This window comes from Camponotus vicinus, unplaced genomic scaffold (genome assembly GCF_025532165.1).
Source record: "Camponotus vicinus isolate PSW18456_S1 unplaced genomic scaffold, iyCamVici1.0 SCAF_9, whole genome shotgun sequence".
Taxonomy (NCBI): domain Eukaryota; kingdom Metazoa; phylum Arthropoda; class Insecta; order Hymenoptera; family Formicidae; genus Camponotus; species Camponotus vicinus.
In genome coordinates, this window is record NW_028141981.1 from 14,049,801 (window position 1) to 14,068,426 (window position 18,626).

Sequence of the window (18,626 nt, forward strand, 5' to 3'; positions counted from 1 at the left end):
TAACAAATATCATGTTGTATAAAGACGATGATATTTAATTACAAAAACGTTTAATCGATATGCATATTAAGTTCTTAGCAATTGTACGTATATAAATATTAGATGAATAAATTTGAAAGAATTATTTAACTCACCAGTCCATCCACTGTCGTTTTGTAATCCAACAAATCGAGATGACGGTCCATTGCTAATTTGACATTCGCGACACTTATCAGACTGCGCGAAGCACGTGTTTGGAGAATGACGTCTCGCGACAAACACTGACACGCGCGAAGCGATGGACTTCGATTATAAATAATCGCGGTAGACGCGACCGCGTAATCCAATGGGCTCATCGAGACGATGATCCATCGCTAGATTCGACACTCGCGATTCGCGACACTTGTCACAGACTGCGCGAAGCACGTGTTTGGAGAATGACGTCTCGCGACAAACACTGACTCGCGCGAAGCGATGGACTTCGATTATAAATAATCGCGGTAGACGCGACCGCGTAATCCAATGGGCTTATCGAGACGATGGTCCATCGCTAGATTCGACACTCCCGACTCATACGAGTTAATTGCCGATTACACTGGCCCGTTATGGATATTTACGAATACTTATATTCTGCAATATACTTGAGACGAATAAATGAACGCGAAACGCGATAATCCTTACGTAGATTTTTTACACAACACTCTTATATTTTAATATTCGTGATACCTGGCAGATTTTAATTCTCTCGTGCAGAAAATTCGAAATATAATTCAGTAGTTTACGCCGATTGCGCATCGAATATTTATTTGGATATGTATGCGTTGATTGAAAAAATGTGACTAATTACGATCGCACAGATTAAATATCGCGAAATTCTGACACTTCTCTGTATCACGCGTGACGTTTTCGAACATTTATTGCATTCATGGCACGGTACACGACAAATATATATTAGTCTCTACGCGAAATGCGAAGAGACCGTTCATCATTCCATACTCCTGACGTAATGTGATACGACAACTTTAGTAGTCGAGACAAAAGATTCGAGATATACGGTGACAACTTTCTACCAGATACATGAATCTTCCTCTCCCTTTCTCGCATAACGTCCGAGATATTTAGGCTTTATATCTCTCGAAATTTGATGTCTTTGTAAAGCTTTAAATATGGAATATGGCTTATTTTTTCAATATTTACATCGATATCCGATCTCGGTCGTCTTTTCTCGATAATGCTGCGATATCAGTTACACCGTCATTAGTGCTTCTTTATTTCGAACTCTTACTTATGCATACCAAAAAAATAGCTGATTATGATCGCACAAGCTAATTATCACGATTCAACACTCGTCTGTCACTTTGCGTATCGTTTCTGAACACTTATCGCACGCACAACGTATTTCCAACAGATAAATCAATGGAAAGAAGTGCTCATTGTCTCGTCGTGACACTCGTTAGGTGTACTATGTTAGATTTACCGAAAATTGAAATTTATGGCGACAACTTTACGACAATAAATTAATAGAGATACGCAGTTGGTATTTCTAGCGACGTGAAATTGTATCATGGTAAAATGGCGACTTCAGCGTGAAGATATGCATATAAATATAAGACCCAATTACTATTCTCTATAGGTGCTTTCCATTTACATCAAAACTCAGATAAATCTCACTTCTGTCTTTCTTCGACATTCATGTTAAAAAAAGACAGAAGTGAGATTTATCTGAGTTTTGATGTAAATGGAAAGCACCTAATATTATATATCGAGTCGCAATTACGCGAAAAACAAGCAAGATTAATTTTCTAACTTTTTTAAAATCCTAAAGAAAATTAATAAAAATTACTTGTAATTTTCTCATTAAGACAAATATGTACATATACATCACAAACATGCATATAAATATAGACCCAATTACTATTCTCTATATTTATTATGCTTTCTGTATATTATATATTATTGAGTCGATTGCGCAAAAGAGAGGCAAGAGATTGTATCTTTCCATCCTTCACTGAAGAAAATAATGAAAAATAACTCCTAATTTTCGAGAGGATATTTACAGCTAATATTGAATATATTTTTATATATGACGCATGCATACATACAAATTTCAGATTAACAGTAGCTAGAAAGGTGAAGAATTATTGTGCACGCGTTTATTATAGTTAAGCGAAAAAAGTTACTCTAAGATATCTCTCGCGCCGCCATTAGTGCTCCTTTGTTTCGGAGCTTCTTTTACATCGGAAAGATGACTGATTACGATCGCACGGGCCAGTTATCGCGATCCAGCACTCACTCGTCACTTTGCACATCGTTTCCGAATATTTATCGCACGCACGACGCACTCGAGACGGATAATCAACGCGAATCGCGAAGAAATGTCCATCGTCTTGTCCGACACTCGCGATGGCCATTATTACGATTAACCGAAAATTTGAAATTTACGACAACTTTGCAGCAATAAATTTTCAAGATACATGACAAATTCTCAGTTGGTACTCTTGTGGAGATTAGATATCCTAGCGCTAAGTGCGCCCTCGCTCTGCTTTTTTGTATTTAGTTACTTTGATATTAGTACGTAAAAACTAAGAAAGGGCGCACTTGGCGCAATGACTGCAGCCCGAATATGGAGCGAGCCAATCAGAAACGTTACAATAAAGATAGATGTATCCATGCGATGTGACACTTTTTTTCAAGGTTGCCGCCCCCATTCCTTAACCCATTCAGACCTGAATTTTTTCTGGTAATGTAAAAAATTATATATTATTATTATTATTATTATTATTATTATTTTATTATTATTTTTTTTTATTATTATTATTTTTATTATTATTTAGTCCACCGAGAGATCGCAGGGAAACTAATTCTAAAAAATAACTATTTCACATGATTTTAAAGTTTTTGTGCATAATTATGTACATAGGGTCTGAATGGGTTAATGACTTATTTCAGTTTTGCTTCGCCCGTGAGGGGTACCAACCGAGAAATTATTATGTATGTACTTCAAAAATTTATTATTGCAAAGTTGCCGTAAATTTTAAATTTTCGATTTCGGCAAAATCGTAATAATAACATCGCAAGTGTCGGACGAGAATATTTCTTCGCGATTTACGTTGATTTGTTCGCTTTGAATGCGTCATGTGATAAATGTCAGGAACGATGCGTAAATTGATGGACGAGTGTCAGATCGCGATAATTTCCAATTAGATCATAGTAATCGTAGCGAATAGTGTGAAGAACGATATTGTGAATGTACGGTCGTATAATATAAATGAAGAAAAGTAAAATACATGGCGTAGAGTGTACGAAGCGGGTGGAATAAAGGTAAGCTGTATTTTCGAGATATAAGTTAACTTGGCGCGAGCGATAAAAGCCACTCTAAATAAAGCGGTGTTTGTATGGCGATCGCATATACGGGCCGATATAGAATTTGGGAGGTGGGGTTGTAGCATCGCGACGACGACGAAGATGACGTCGAACATATTCTATCAGTCTGATAGCTCTCGGTGGGATACCCGAAGGCGGAAGGTTAGAGCCGGGCGGTTTGATATCTAATATCGCTCGTGCACCTTTATGTCGTCGGTATCGGTTTATGTTGCCCCGGTAATCTTCGCTTCCCTCAACATCAGACTAAACTTTCCGCACGTAAGTGGTGCGCCGTGCGATAAATAAAAAACGGGAGAAGAGAAAGAGAGAGAGCGAGTAGTCGACGAAGTGTCTTTCATAAAAAAAATTAAGATACAAATTTTTTATTAAAACATGTAAGGTAATAAACATTCCAAGTGATAAATAAATCTTCAAATCTGACAGAATAACAGTTATATAACTGTTAGTTATAATTTTCCACTCAACAATATAACAGTTATATAACTGTTATATCGTTGAGTGGAAAATTATAACAGTTATATAAATGTTACTTGGTGTTTGCTGGGAACTTTTTCCGTAGGTTGACATATGCGCGGGCGTGAAAATTCGTGTACGAAATGTAGAATCGTTTTTTTTTTTTCTTCTTTTTTTGCGAATGATTGTAGCCAGCGTGCAGTTGTAGGGCTACCTGTGAAAGACGACGGGCTATTTAACATTCCGCCTCATTTCCCGCCATTTCGCCTCCCCGACCCCTCCTCATCCTCCTCCTCCTCCTCCGTCGTCGTCGTCGTCGTTCCAAGGAAACGTTCGCGCTCGATGCGAAAATTGCCTCGCCAAGAATTATTGACTATAAATTACTCGTCTCGCTACACCCTTAGTCTCCGCGCCACGCCGTTCCGGGCGCTCTCCACCGTTACTCATGCAAATGACGGCGGAGCCCGCGGGCTCCAAACGCAGCACTCGCCACTTACTTACCGTTACACGGGGATCTTTGGGAGACGAGAGACAGAGAGAGAGAGAGAGAGAGAGGGGGGAGGGCGACCGGGTTCCCAATATCGAGGGGGAGGACGAAGCGCGAATTGCCGCGAATTTACATTTTATTGCGCGCGCCCGAGACAGACTGCCGGGCTCTCTTCTCGCTCTTTCCCGAATCTTTATTCGTTTCCTATTTTCTACTACGTTGCCGACAACATAGACGCGTACTCGCCGACACGTATTGTTATTCGAATCGCGCGAGAACGGCTCTCGATCTTCACGACGTCGATTAATATAATGAACCGAGAGGGAGGGCGATTGTCCGTAGTTAAATTTTCCGCAAAAGGGAACATTCCAATATCTTTTTTTTTTTTTTTCGCGTCAGCTATCGTTTCCCGTGTAGTAGAAGTAAAACGATTGTCGGGATCCTTCTTCTTTTTTATTTTTTTTTAGAAATGCGCTGGATAAATAGCCGAGAAAAATAAATAAATTTCAATCTATTGTTCCCTTTATGGCGAGAAAAGAAGGCGCGCGTCGCGTCACGTCGGATCGCGTCGCATCGCGGCTGGTCGGCGGTATACCCGAAGCTAAATTGAATTTTTTTCAATTCATTCCACTTCGCGCGCGGCCGAGACGCTGGTATAGTCAATGGGTATCTGTGCGCGACAGCCACACCTATTCGCAGTAAATTCTCATTATTTTTAAATTGGAAATGAGAAGTGTGCGCGAGAGAGAAAGAGAGAGAGAGAGGGAGGAAGGGAGGGAGAGAGAGAGAGAGAAAGTGCGGTCGAGCACCTTCGTCGCGTCGCGCCACGTCGCAACGGGTTGCGCCATTGCATTATTCCACGCCGATGCCTATACCGTCGAAGGAAGAGATGCAGAAATTAATTTAATTACGAGCCAGGGTGTCGATAGCAGTCACCGTTCCTTCCGGTTAAAGAGCGAATAAAAAGGGCGAGGTTTTCGAGAGCCTTGACCTGTGCGTTATTTTTCCTTCGCGAAAATTCATCATCGAAAAAGGTCCTCCTTACCTGCTGCAATCTGTTATTTCCTATGCTAATTATCTCGATTATTAAGCTAGAAATAAAATTTTGTTGAGAAAACATACGTGGCATTAATGAAGAAATTGTTTAAAGTTTGCAAGGATTGTTTAATTTCTCTTTTAAAAAGTTTGAGAGCTCTATAAAATTTGACTTGCTAAATGATGAAGAAATTGACTCTAGTATATATTAAAAAGTTAAAATTTATTATAACAAAAATGAGGTACATATACATGATGATATAAATATGAGGCAAAAGAAACAGTCTTTATTTGAAAAGAATAAATCTGACGATTATACACCTTTTAAATAAAACAATTATACAAAATTGTACTCTAGTTTAAAGTCAGTGTAGAAAAAGATATATTCGATGATATTTTTCGATTTCGAGTAAAACTCATTTATTAAATTGGAGCCAAGATACAGTCTGTAGCCGAGGCAGTACTCTTACAATTATAAGATGATATATCTAATATCATTGAAAAATAAAAATTCAACTAGATCGTCAATAGTAGTATAAATCGAGAGTATTAGGTATTTCGTCGCACTTAAAAATATATACTTCTTTCGTTTATAATATTGAATTTAATAGCGCATCATAATACTTACATGAATCGAAAATCATATATAATTATATCGAAGCCTTTTTAAAGAGAGAATAAAGATAATATTATAACTCTTTAAAAGGAACATGGTTCGTTTGTTGACAAAAAGTATAGACTTTGAAGAATAGCTGTACGAAAAAAATCTTTCATTTATATACGTGTCTTGTCATTTTCATCTAAGTGACTAAAAAAAATTATATATTAGTGTACAAAAATTAATTAAATATGTAGTAAAAGAGATATTTGTTATATTTCTATTTGTGAACATCTAAAGGGACTTTAAAATGTATGCACATTCCAATTATCTCTGTCCAGCCCAACGACAATCTTCAGCATCATCATAGATTTTGTTTGAAATTAATTAATATCATCTGCGTGTATATATACACATATATGTATATATATGTATATGTAGGTGAGCTATATATTTACTTGATAATTAAGATATAGCTCCTCTCTCTGTACATTCTCTCTCTATAATTCTATAATTTTGTTGTACACTATTACTTATTTATATGATATATTATTTAATCAGATGCAATAAGAAACAATAAAACACAAATCTTTTATCTCAGTAGGAAACTTGATATAATAGGAATAAATATGGGCTAGAAAGAGTTAAAAATTTACTTTATATAGATAATATTTTCTGGGTTTCAAGACTATATAGCACAAAAAAAATATAAGCAGTAAGCAAATCGATTAATTACAGTCGAATATTTTCAATCTAGCCATATCATTCTCGAACCATCGATCTAGCCATCTTTCTTTTCTTTACATACTATGGTCTATATATAAAGTAGATAATATACTATCATCAGAAATTGTTTTGAAATATGATTAAATTCTTTGATAAATAATGAGAAATTGTCTCAATAAATATATAATCTTTGTGCAACAAATTTTTTGAATATATTATTGTAACATTTAAATAATAATATAATTTTCTATCTTTTCTGTAACTATAACTCACATGAAACTACCTACTAATTATTATAGCAGTAGACGCGATTTATCTCCACCGAAAGAACATATTCCTCTTCTAATTTGTGTACCGACTTTCGTAATTCGGGCATTAACAAATTTTCGCTTCTTAGGATACTTTATATTTTATTTTGAATGTATCTTATCTACCACTGAACTGCTTACATACTGAGTGTCGGGTATCCGAGGAATAATAATTCTAGACATAGGATAGTGAAAGTCTGTCAGAGTTAGCAGTTTAGTTAAAACAGGGTCGTAATTCAGAATCGTATATATATATATATATATATATATATATATATATATATATATATATATATATATATATATATATATCTGCGCACTCTCACAATATATATATATATATCTGATATAATATATGATTCATATATATATATATCTGCGCACTCTCATAAACGTATTACAAATTCAGCATCAATGAATTTCACCTACAGTTCGTACATTTCGACGAACGAGCTCGCGCTCCTTTGTACTAGTAATCAATAGTGAAGACATCCCGTGATAAAGAGTGTAATGGGACAACGGATTTCTATACGTGTATTATATTGTCCAAGGGAAATTATATCATGAGCTCGAATTAATTCGAAAAATGCATTCTAATTAATCTTCTGTGGGCATATTAAGTACGAGTGATTAGTACCATTAACATCGACTATACAATTATTGCTATGGAAGCAGTACGACGATTCAGAACCTCGATAAATTCAAATAAACTTATCGCGCATAGTATGTGTACATGTATATATATATATATATATATATATATATATATATATATATATACACACGCATATACATACGTTCAAATATATATATATGTTTATTTATATTGTCTTTAATTAATCTAAACTATATATATATAGTGTTAAAATTACAGTAGTAGATTTCATTTGAATGTAATGTAAATTCAGTTGAATTTATCATCGGCATTGAAATAGCGTAACTCATAATACATTTTTATATAAACAGCTTTATAACGCAGAATCTGTTCTACAGTATCTATTTCTCTTTATATATACATAGCATGTCTAGCGATACTACAATCGATAACAATTAATACATTCTTATCAGCGTGGCGAATGCAGCAGCTATTGCAATCTGCTCAACCCGCCATTCTGGATAAAATATATTTCATTGCGTTCAACTTTTATCCAATACTTTTTTCTCACCGAGAAATTAACTAAATTTATTGTCAATACATTCGGAATAGTGTCACTGTGCCGTCTTGCCTTCGTAACTTTCTTAAAAGTATGCATAAAATCGTTTCTATATCGAGCCTAACAAATCTCTCTTTTACACTTGATGAACTTATAAGAATCGCATTGGTCACATTTTTATTTTTAACCCTTAACGTATATTTATGAAATAATCTACGATCGCGTACTGATAAATACTTAGATATAAGTCAGCTTACAATATACACGATTATAAAATTTACATCGCGGAATAAGAATTATTAATCGATAACAATTCTTTTCTACAATATGTTTACTATTCTGCAAATTTTAGTTGTATTGTTAATATAGTATGAGTAGTCATATTTCATTCCAATTTTACACACACACACACACATATATATATATATGTATATATATATAGATGTATATATGTATATATATCCTCTCTCATATATAACACATATATAATATTAATTTAAGAACTCGTGCATATATGTATGTATATTATATATGTACTATTTTTAGACGACTTAACTAATGCGATTCTTAGCATTCATTCGATTCTATATATTCAAAAGTGCTTAAACTTTGCAACAATGTGGCATTCGTAAATACTTATTGGCAATTCTTTATTGAGAAGCAAACAAGGCAAGGCGCCATTAAACAATGTTCACAGGACGTCCGAATGAATTAACGAGTGCCACCGGTTAAAAGGCGAATTATTATATAATTGCTTATATTGACTCGTATATACTCTCAATCATCTTTTTGCATAAGTTATATTTTATATATAAGTATAATTATACGCGTACGTGTGTCGTACATCCGCGGAAATTCATTACAACAAAACCTCCATCTCATCGACGTCCCTCTTTTATTCACCCGTACGCAGAGAGATCTATAATTACATATTTGAGAAATTATCGCTAAAATTATTCGCTTTGAAATATATTTTTTCGCGCTTATCTTTTTCTCATTACAGAATGTGCGTGTGTTCCATGTGCGTCGCACAGGTGATCGCATATGAGATGTACATATATAATATACCTTTATCCCTCTCTTCGTGTAGATGTTTCTCGTACAGAATGTGCGTGTGTGAGAATCATAATACGCGTCTAACTTTTAATTTTTCTTAACATGACAAAACTCATAGACGAGAAATGTGAACGCTAAATAATAATTAAAGAAACATGTGTCATTTCACCGGGCTCGAGCCAAATTATGTTCTCATAGCTGGTACCATTTCTTGTCTTTGTACTTGAGCATCAATCCGTGAGCGCCTTGCGAAAAGCTCTCAGCCTCCGTCATCATACGCGCGGTTCGATCCTCGAGCTGCGATAGCTTGTCACCGCGTTCCACAACCATTTGATGTGCTATCTGTACTTCTCCCGTTGCGCTAGAGACTCGTTCTCGAATAGCCTCGTTTGGTCCTGGAATATGTTTCGCCACTGTGCGCGACGCACGACCGCTAGATTCTCCGACTACAATCGGCATCGGTATAGATATTAATTTTAGATTTTATTCAGTTTTTTATTTTTAAAATTTAAATATCCACTTACACAACTCCTCTCGATCGAGACTTCTCGAACCTCCACCGAATAAACCTTTAAAGAAACTTTCTTTAGGCGGTTCTGGCATATCATGACCAATAAACAAATCACCCATCATCTCCGTCAACTCAGCGCTAAAAAAAAATATAAAAATACGTCTTCAATTGATAAATTAAATTATAAATTATTAAATCGAATATTAAATTATTACATTAAATTATTAAATCAAATATTCAATGTTAAGTATATCAATATTAATTCAACATGAGACTAAAAGTAATAATTTTTTTTATTAAAGTAAAAATAAAACAGATGTATAAAACAATACCAGAATTCACTTGAAACGGAGAACTTTTGAATTTCCATAGGTGAAGAAAGGTATAAACCATGGCCTCGATTGCTCAAGCAAAGCGTCTTTGCGATCCTGCAAAAAAATGCACACGCCAGCTTTACTGCAATGCGTTATTTCATAACTAATATAGATACGAAAAATGGCAATATCAGGGTACAACTGTAAAAGAGTGTCGAGTGTGCGGTCTTATATACATAGCATAAAGCTCTGGTAGGCAATAAAAACCAGTTCGTTGGTGGTTATTGAGGGTTCGAATCGCGTGAGAAACGCTTTCACATAACTAGTATGAAGCTGGTAGCAAAATTATGAAATCGAAAAAAGATGATATGTATTATATATTAGTATATATTGCACGCAAGGCACATTGTGTGTTGTGTAAAGGTTTTACATATGGTGAGCTGTACTTCATAGATGACTTACTGATCGGTATCGCCATTAACAAAGAGTTGATGACCCCATATGCTCAACATGGGGTCTACAATGCCGTGTTTTGTAGTCTGAAAACTGTTAGAGATTACAGAGACAGGAGGAAAGTGAGCGCTCGACCTTACACGGATTAATATAAGAGATTTATTACGTTATATTTTTATGTTATTATAATTAGCATTAACCCTTAAAACACAGCTAACCCAATTATTTTCAAATTTTCTTTTCAAATGTGACTATGTTCGCACGATATATTTTGTTCTTTGTATATGTATAGAAAAATTTGTAAGTGAAAAAGACGAGAAAATGATAAATGTTGCCTGAAAGTCCATAGTGTAGTGCTAGATTTTGTTAAAGACAAATCGTAAATACATATGATGAAATAAAGATATTTTCAAATATAAAAAGAACTTGCAGATGAAGAATATTATTGCCATAAAAACAGCCAATTTTATATCACGTGATTGTGAAATACTGTACAAAAGAATGTAATTAAATTGAAACAGAAAATATTTTCATGTTAATGTAGCATAAACACTACTTATTGTTAGCAAATTCGCATTTTCATTCGTCAACTGCTTTTCACAACTGCATCATTCTCTGCAAATGTAGCATATGCTTCAAGATAAAGAAGTGCAGTAGAAGTGCTTGTAGAAAATACTACCAATGAAACATGCTTCAATTGTGTTAAGGGTTAACGAGTGCATTTATTGCAGAGAAAAGTCACATGCTAATAGTATTGTTAATTCATTTCTTGATAGATAATCAATATAAAAGTCATATTTATTCATATAAATATGTAAAATTTATTGCTATTCTTTATATTTATTCTGAACGTTATTTCATAAATATAAGTTATTAACAGATACACACACACACATCGGTCACAAAAAAATACGTAATTTTTATAAATTTATATAGTTCCTAGACATTCGCATAATTTACACTTAATATATAAAAAAAATTTCTAAAAGTGTGCCACATTATTTCTAAAAATATTTAATCTTATATAATTAAACCTATGTTTTTAATATTATTTTGATATATTTAATGACTCTCTCTCTCTCTCTCTGCACACTTCTAGAAACAATTGTACACAGATAATTAATATGGAATTTTATAGAAAATGATTATAAGACATTGTGAAATATTCTTGAAATGGAAATAAGTACCTGATAATTATAATATATCTTTACGTACGGCAGTCATGGTATATATCTGGTTTCGGTAGTTTACCTAAATCTACTCGATAAATTTCAAATTTTTTGTTTATTCTACTGCGAATAAGTATAAAATTTAAGCGACGATAAGAGAATAAGCGAGATTTTTATGATTTATCAATTTCATGCATCGAAATATTAAATAGAATATCTAAAAAAAATAAATGACCAGCTATATAAATAGAACAGAGAAATTTTGCTACAAATGCTTTAGAAATATAGATTTATAAATTTTTTTATGCAGCAAATAAGCTTTTGCTTGTAAATAATACATAATTTATGGTGTTATCGCCTTTAATAAAAAAATTTCTGAATTTTTTCTCTTTTACCTTTTAAAAGCTATCTCCTACTTTGTGTTTTCTAATAAAAAATTATTACGTACATATACCATGTTTAAAAATATCGTAATTTAATATATCCATCTTTCAATTGTAATTTTTCTGTAAAATATTAGACCTGTGAGTAGTTTTATTTAATTTTAAAAATTTGATATATTTTTTTACTGGAAAAAGATTTTTTCTCACTTCTTTTTTATCAACTCACAATTTTTTTGACATATTCTTTTGCGATGATATGGTATTTTTAACGTAAGAATATATTAAAAATTATTTATATGCAAATTTAATTAGTATCTTTTGAAAAAAATTAATTGTATTGCTTCGAATATTATTATATTTGAAAAATACAGCAAGTTATTATATGAATGGTAATATTATTGACATGACACCGTTAATTTATAATTGAATCATAAATAGATGTGTGACAAACATATGTTACATTTTAACGTATGAATATCATTTACAATTTGAAATATTATATGATATGTAAAAATACTTCTAGTGTATTTTTAATGTACTTTTTAATGTATATCTGTACTATTCAATATAGTACATTATATAAGAATAAAAAAATGTAGAAACTTTTGCAAATATTATAATAGCGTATAGTGCAACGCATCATGTGCAAATATTGTCACTATATTGCTTTCATAGAGCTACAATAACAAATCAGAAAGAGAGATAGGTACTGTTCTTACCTCAAGTCTATAAGAGGTAGAAAATCAACGTCTATCAGCGGTCTAAGGCTAGGCAGACTGTACGTCGTGACGTGACCATTGGAAACATAACATACCAGACAGACATTATCTAGACAGAAATGTTTCGAAAATGAGACTCTTCGCGAAAGTGTTACGTATCTTGAAATAATTACATGTAGCAAACATAATAATAAATCTAAATAACAGTTATATTTCTATATTCGCGTTATGTAAAAAATATATAGAAGAAAATATATAGAATATATAGTAGTTATACCTTTCAACGATGTAACCTCTGCTTTAATTACGATATGAGTATCCGCCAGCTGTTGTCTATATACACAGTTTTGGGAGGGTAATGCCACAACTCTCGCTTGCTTTTCCGATGCAAGCATCACAAATTGTCTATCTTCAAAATTGTCCCCGCTGACTTGCGTGTTCGCTGACGGTGACATTCGGCTATTTGTACATTTACCTTGACTCTCTTTAATAGAAATCCATTTTGTTAATATGACATATATTATACATATAAAGTATATAGTCCTACATGTAATATATGGCATATTAAAATATTATTATATATTATTAAATTATATATTGCACATAGGACTTTTTTTTAAATGAACAAGAGTCACAGAAAAATATTAACTATATTTCCACATTAGTTTTTGTTCTTACGAATGTATGATTATTGAAAAAAATGAAACCTACTGTTGCGTTCCTTGCCATCCGTATTTTCGTCTTTCCAAGACTCGAATGAATATGGAATTAGAGCGCCATTGCAATCTAAGAATGACATGGACAGAATACAACCCTTGAGTTTGAAAGTAGATCCATCTGCGCACACAATCAAATCCATATTTAAATTCATATTACATGCTCCCGAGCTGTTTTAAACAAAAAGATGCTATATTTTTTAAAATGATTATATATTATATACATATTTTATGTAAAACTGAAAATATAATAAAAAAGTTTTACTTACTACAAGTAGACACAACCACTGGATGAGCATGACGTTCGCCATGGGCAGGTGTATTGAATACAACAGTCTGTACAGATCCCAGAGACGTGCCAATCCATAAAGTTGGCATACCGCTTGTATCTTTAAAAAAGAAAACAGTTAAATTATTGCAAATTTTTTCTGTGTTAAATTTTTTCAAATAATTTACTCCGCGTTAAATTATGCAAATAATTTACTAGCGTCGTAAAAAAAGAAGAGTTCTAATATAATTAATCTTTTAATATTTATAAATTACTTTAGGCAATATCGACAAGAGCAAGAATTAATAATAATCGATTCGTCGAGCTAACGGCATTAATAAAAAAAAAACTGTAATATACAATATACATGGTATATGTAACATAGACATGTGTGTCAAAGAATTTTAAAAATTAAACTTTTGTACAAAAATCATTAAACTAGTTTACGTACCGTTTTTTTTCGTATAAGAATCCGCAAATGTAAGGCAGCTTATGGTTTCTGTGGTGATATTTTCGAGGGACGACATACTCGAGCTCCTTGATCGTTGGAAGGAACCATCGAATTTGTCTACCCGACCAGCGATCCCAAAAGAAAATTATCGATTATTTATAGAATAAAAATGATCCAATTTTTTTTTGAGCTACGAAGCATGCACAATAACTATTGAAATTATTTTCGACACGTTTACATCATCTTTACGTAGTGTATATCGCAAACTAGCGTAATTAGAACATTTATTAAAGACAGAGCGCAGCTTTAAGAGGACAGTAATAATAATGATCGTGACGATGAGAAATGCTCATTATGAGGACGACGATGATGATGACAATAATAATAATAATAACAGCGACAGCAACAACAACAACTATTACAATTAGTGTTTCCCGCGACTGCAGTTTACATATTAATTACCCTTCGCAGACTTTAGATTCATCAGGACTTATGAATATATCAAGTCAGTTGTAAATTTACACAAATACATACATACATACAAAGACGCACACAAGTTCACACGTACATACGCACACACGCATGTGTATTATCGCGTATTCAGTTAGTGTGGAATTATCTCAGAGTATAAAGAGAATATTCGCGTTCATAGACACGGTTAATCTCATAAGTAAGTTAAATAGACGAGTGGCACGATGAAAAATTATTCTTGCATGCACGCGTAAAGTATTCGGGTGACCTCCGAATTATGTGATGACGAAATTATCATCATAACATAAAAATCGATCAAGTCTTCCGTAATAAATACAAAGAATTAGACCAACCCAATGCATTTCGTATAAGCTTGGTGTAATTTAAAGATAAGATTTGTAAGATGCTTTATATATATTTTCGACCATAAACAGTTTTGCAAAAGTAGCAATCGAAATATGCAATCGAATTAAGCAATATATCGTTTTCTGAATATAATTCTTTCAGCACATTGTATTACTTTTAATGTAATATAAAATTTAAAATGTAATATAAAATTTAAATGTCATGTAATATAAAATTTAAATTTAATAGATACAATAGTTGTGTATGTTGTGTGTGCATAATGAGTGTAGTTGTATTATCTGAATATTATTTCATAAATTTGTTCCATCCTATATAATTTTTTAGTGTATACGTTTCAAATAAAATATTTGAGATATAGCGATACAAATAAATCGAGTCTATTTATAAGAAGAAATTTGCGTTTTAAACTTTACACATATATAACACTATTAATAAATTAATAAACGTTAATACGTGGCGCTATTTTGACGCAAACAAATCACTTTTTAAAAGAGTTGCATAAAAATAGCTATTTTTTGTATAATAATGTGATAAAAGATAGTGTTAATATACAACAGATAATAGACAAATACGAAGAGAAAAGATGTGAGGATGTGTATTTTTTTGTTCAAGTCTATAAGATGTTGACACGTAATATTTGATCCCTCCGACATTTTTGCACATTTAGCTTGTAAAATCCGTCTTATTATCGATATATTCACACAGAGTGCGTCTTAAATTGTGCATCGAGCTGGGAAGTAGTTATTTGAGATGCAACGTTATAGATCACATCTATAAAAGAAGCAGAAATTAAAAGCTTGCCACATAGGCAAAAACGAAAAGAGTAGGAAAGAGTATCTCTTTTCGAGGGTGCAGTGTGACAACTAGAGATCACGCAATCCAGACGGATGTGCCATTTTTGTGTTTATTTAGAAAAGATCCACTAAAGAGCATATACAAGTCAGAAAGAAAGAGATGCATCGTAGTGTGAGAGAGAAGTCACTATCGAAGTCACTTTCACAATCAGATTAGTAAAGACCAGACAGTATCTATTGATTCTAGACAATAGAAAAACGTATGTTGTATTGCAAGGATCTCGGGAACAACGTTGCTTATGATTTTACAAATTATTGAAAAAAAAAGCTGCTCAGTTTTAAAATCAATTCAGAAAATAATTGATTTTTATAGCAAGAGCAAGAGGAATAATAAGTATTACCTTGGAAAAATAAATATATATGTAATATCTCAAACAATCAATTATTGATGTATAAAATGTATATATTTTTCTATATATAATTAATTAATTTTCTGATGTATATTAAATTATATACATAATGAGATATAGAGCAACGTTGCGCGAAAGATCCGGCACTTTCCACGCTTAAAAGATTTGATCCGAGAAAAATCGTTCTATTCGCAAGAAAATCAAACTAAAAGTCAAGCGGTCAGAGAAGAGTAGCTTTTCCATTCGGTGTCACAGAGAGAAAGAGAATAATATATCGGTGGTCTACGTAGTCCATACATAAATAATTAAAATTATAATTAGCTGTCGACGCAATACTACCAAAGCTGCTATACTGTCTGGTGTTGGTGAGGATATTCTGGTAGTTCAAAGATGCTTGAGGGACGGCTGGGGAGCAACTTCTCATCTCCGTGCTACGCTGAGCGTAGAATAGCGAGACTGTCGGAAAAGCGGCGGCAGCACCCGAGGCGGAATCCACCTCGAAGTGGCTGGTAGTGGTGCTCAGACACTTCTGGAGCTTCCTTATACCCTGGGCGCGCGGGTGACGTTGATCTAACGTGACACCCTTGCGAGACACTTGCATATTAATTTCCTCGTCTGTACCGCTAATCGCGCCGGCGGCGGCATTACGAGTACCCGAGCGAGTTACGCAAGCACCAGCATTAGAACCTCCACCACCGTCACTATTGTAGGCGCCATTGCTGCCACCGCCACCGCTGCCGCCGCCGGTGCTACAACCATCACTATTATCACCATTGTCACCTCTCTCACCACCAACACCCACTGTACTTCTTCCTGTCACCGGCAATACGCACATCCCGTTCATCTACAAATCAGTGACAAGTCAAATGTGGAGCAAGTATACGACTTGGTCGTTGCTTTCGTTTATAAAGCAAATTTGTGTGCAGATTGGATTTTTTTTATATGGAAATGAGCGCTTCTATCAAGCTTCCATCAAAACGAGAAAACAGAAACGTATGAAAAGCTAATTTGCATTAAAATAAATTTTATTTTAATTTTCACAATTAGCAGGTTATTATGTAGGCATATGTTACCTATCTTACGCGCTCTATTTTATCGTTTATTCGTGTTTTCTATAGAAATTCTTTTCTTTTTTATTACGATTAATTAAAAATAGAAATACTCATCATACAAGCGGAATGAAAATATAGAAAGTATCAAACAAAATATTGAAATAGCAGAGACGTTTATTATAACTTATATAACAACATGTTTAAAAAAATATTAAGTCACAAAAGTATCGTTAGTTTAGTTAGATATATAGTATACACAATAAAGTGAAATATATTACAGAAAAATTTTAATTTTTATCTAAACACATTTATAAATTCTCCTTATGTAGAGTTTTACATATATACATATATTTGATTTCCCACCCTAAAATCGAAGATGTCATTTAATGTAATAATGAAGTTGAATAGTTGGCGAGAAAAGAAATGGTCAACAATTACTTTTTTTGTCAAATTGTTTCATAATATTCAAAAACAACTATTGTTCTCTATTACATAACACACGTATGCGAAAGCGCTTTAATAAAGAAACTCTGTCTTTTCATTTAAATATTCTCATACATGGGAATTCATGATATCGAAAGCATTCTTCTCATGTTGTTTCGATAATGATGAGAAACCTTAATTTCGGGAGGATCTTACTTAAAAAACAATGATTCGTCAGAATCAGTCACATCGAAATAGCGTGATGAAAGTTTGCATCAGAATAGATGTTTGTGTAAATCTAACGTTTATTTTCATTAGATGGGAAATCAGGAGATTAAGCTTTTTTTGCCATCTCATGACTATATGTTTTGTCGCACCGATACGAAACGACTGACATCCCTCGATAAAGACAAATTGAAAACACTTTAGTTCATTCGGCTGGGCTTTGCCTCGACTATTCAAAAGATTTGTCGAGCAAATTTGTGTGTGAAATAATATTTGTTGTCATTGTTGTTGTCTGCACTGGGGGTGACGTTATGGAAGATCTCGTTGAGAGGAGAAATGATAACGCCTGCTCGTGTATGCACATCTTGTTGCTCGCTATGTGGAATATCAGAATATTATGCAGAGTCCTCTATAGTAGTCAGTCAATGTCGAGATAGAAATTTGAAAGAGTTGGACTCAGTGTCCTGTCAGCAGCGTTTATATAACGCGCATTAAATTAATACAATTTCACGCCTTAATCTAATCAATAAAAGAAAATGACTTTATCTTGTTGTCATTGATGATGCCACGATCATCAGTGTTGTTATTATTATTACTATTGCTATTTGCGTGCAAACCATCGAAAAAATTTCCAAAAGCTTTGAAAGCAATGTTGTACCGAGAGAAAGGTGTCTGTGGATAATATACTCGTATGTTGGAAAGTAAGAAGAGAAAAATCATA

The 18,626-nt window shown here is 33.4% G+C and overlaps 3 protein-coding genes across 11 annotated transcripts in view; 1 reads left to right on the forward strand and 2 right to left on the reverse strand.

Annotated features, from left to right (window-relative positions):
* Positions 1-1,654, reverse strand: part of LOC145976874 (lachesin) — a 371,398-nt gene extending 369,744 nt beyond the window's left edge. Inside the window, exon 1 of the mRNA XM_083108341.1 lies at positions 135-1,654. The gene's annotated coding sequence lies outside the window, so the exon portion shown is untranslated. The remainder of the gene's footprint in view (positions 1-134) is intronic.
* Positions 1-18,626, forward strand: part of Ptpmt1 (protein tyrosine phosphatase, mitochondrial 1) — a 49,783-nt gene that overhangs the window by 3,369 nt on the left and 27,788 nt on the right. The window lies entirely within an intron of this gene.
* Tomosyn (syntaxin-binding protein tomosyn) overlaps positions 5,732-18,626 on the reverse strand; it is a 36,096-nt gene continuing 23,201 nt past the window's right edge. For 3 of the 8 annotated variants that reach the window (XM_083108327.1, XM_083108331.1, XM_083108333.1), the window contains 9 exons: positions 14,165-14,281; positions 13,715-13,834; positions 13,441-13,566; positions 13,007-13,213; positions 12,730-12,838; positions 10,468-10,551; positions 10,024-10,119; positions 9,705-9,829; positions 5,732-9,626 (listed from right to left, as the gene is read on the reverse strand). In XM_083108327.1, coding sequence (XP_082964453.1) covers positions 9,373-9,626; positions 9,705-9,829; positions 10,024-10,119; positions 10,468-10,551; positions 12,730-12,838; positions 13,007-13,213; positions 13,441-13,566; positions 13,715-13,834; positions 14,165-14,281 — 1,238 coding nt within the window. In that variant the 3' untranslated portion in view covers positions 5,732-9,372. Of the gene's footprint in view, positions 9,627-9,704; positions 9,830-10,023; positions 10,120-10,467; positions 10,552-12,729; positions 12,839-13,006; positions 13,214-13,440; positions 13,567-13,714; positions 13,835-14,164; positions 14,289-16,544; positions 17,050-18,626 lie in introns of all 8 variants that reach the window. The other 5 variants (XM_083108330.1, XM_083108329.1, XM_083108326.1 and 2 more) reach the window with 3 other exon arrangements.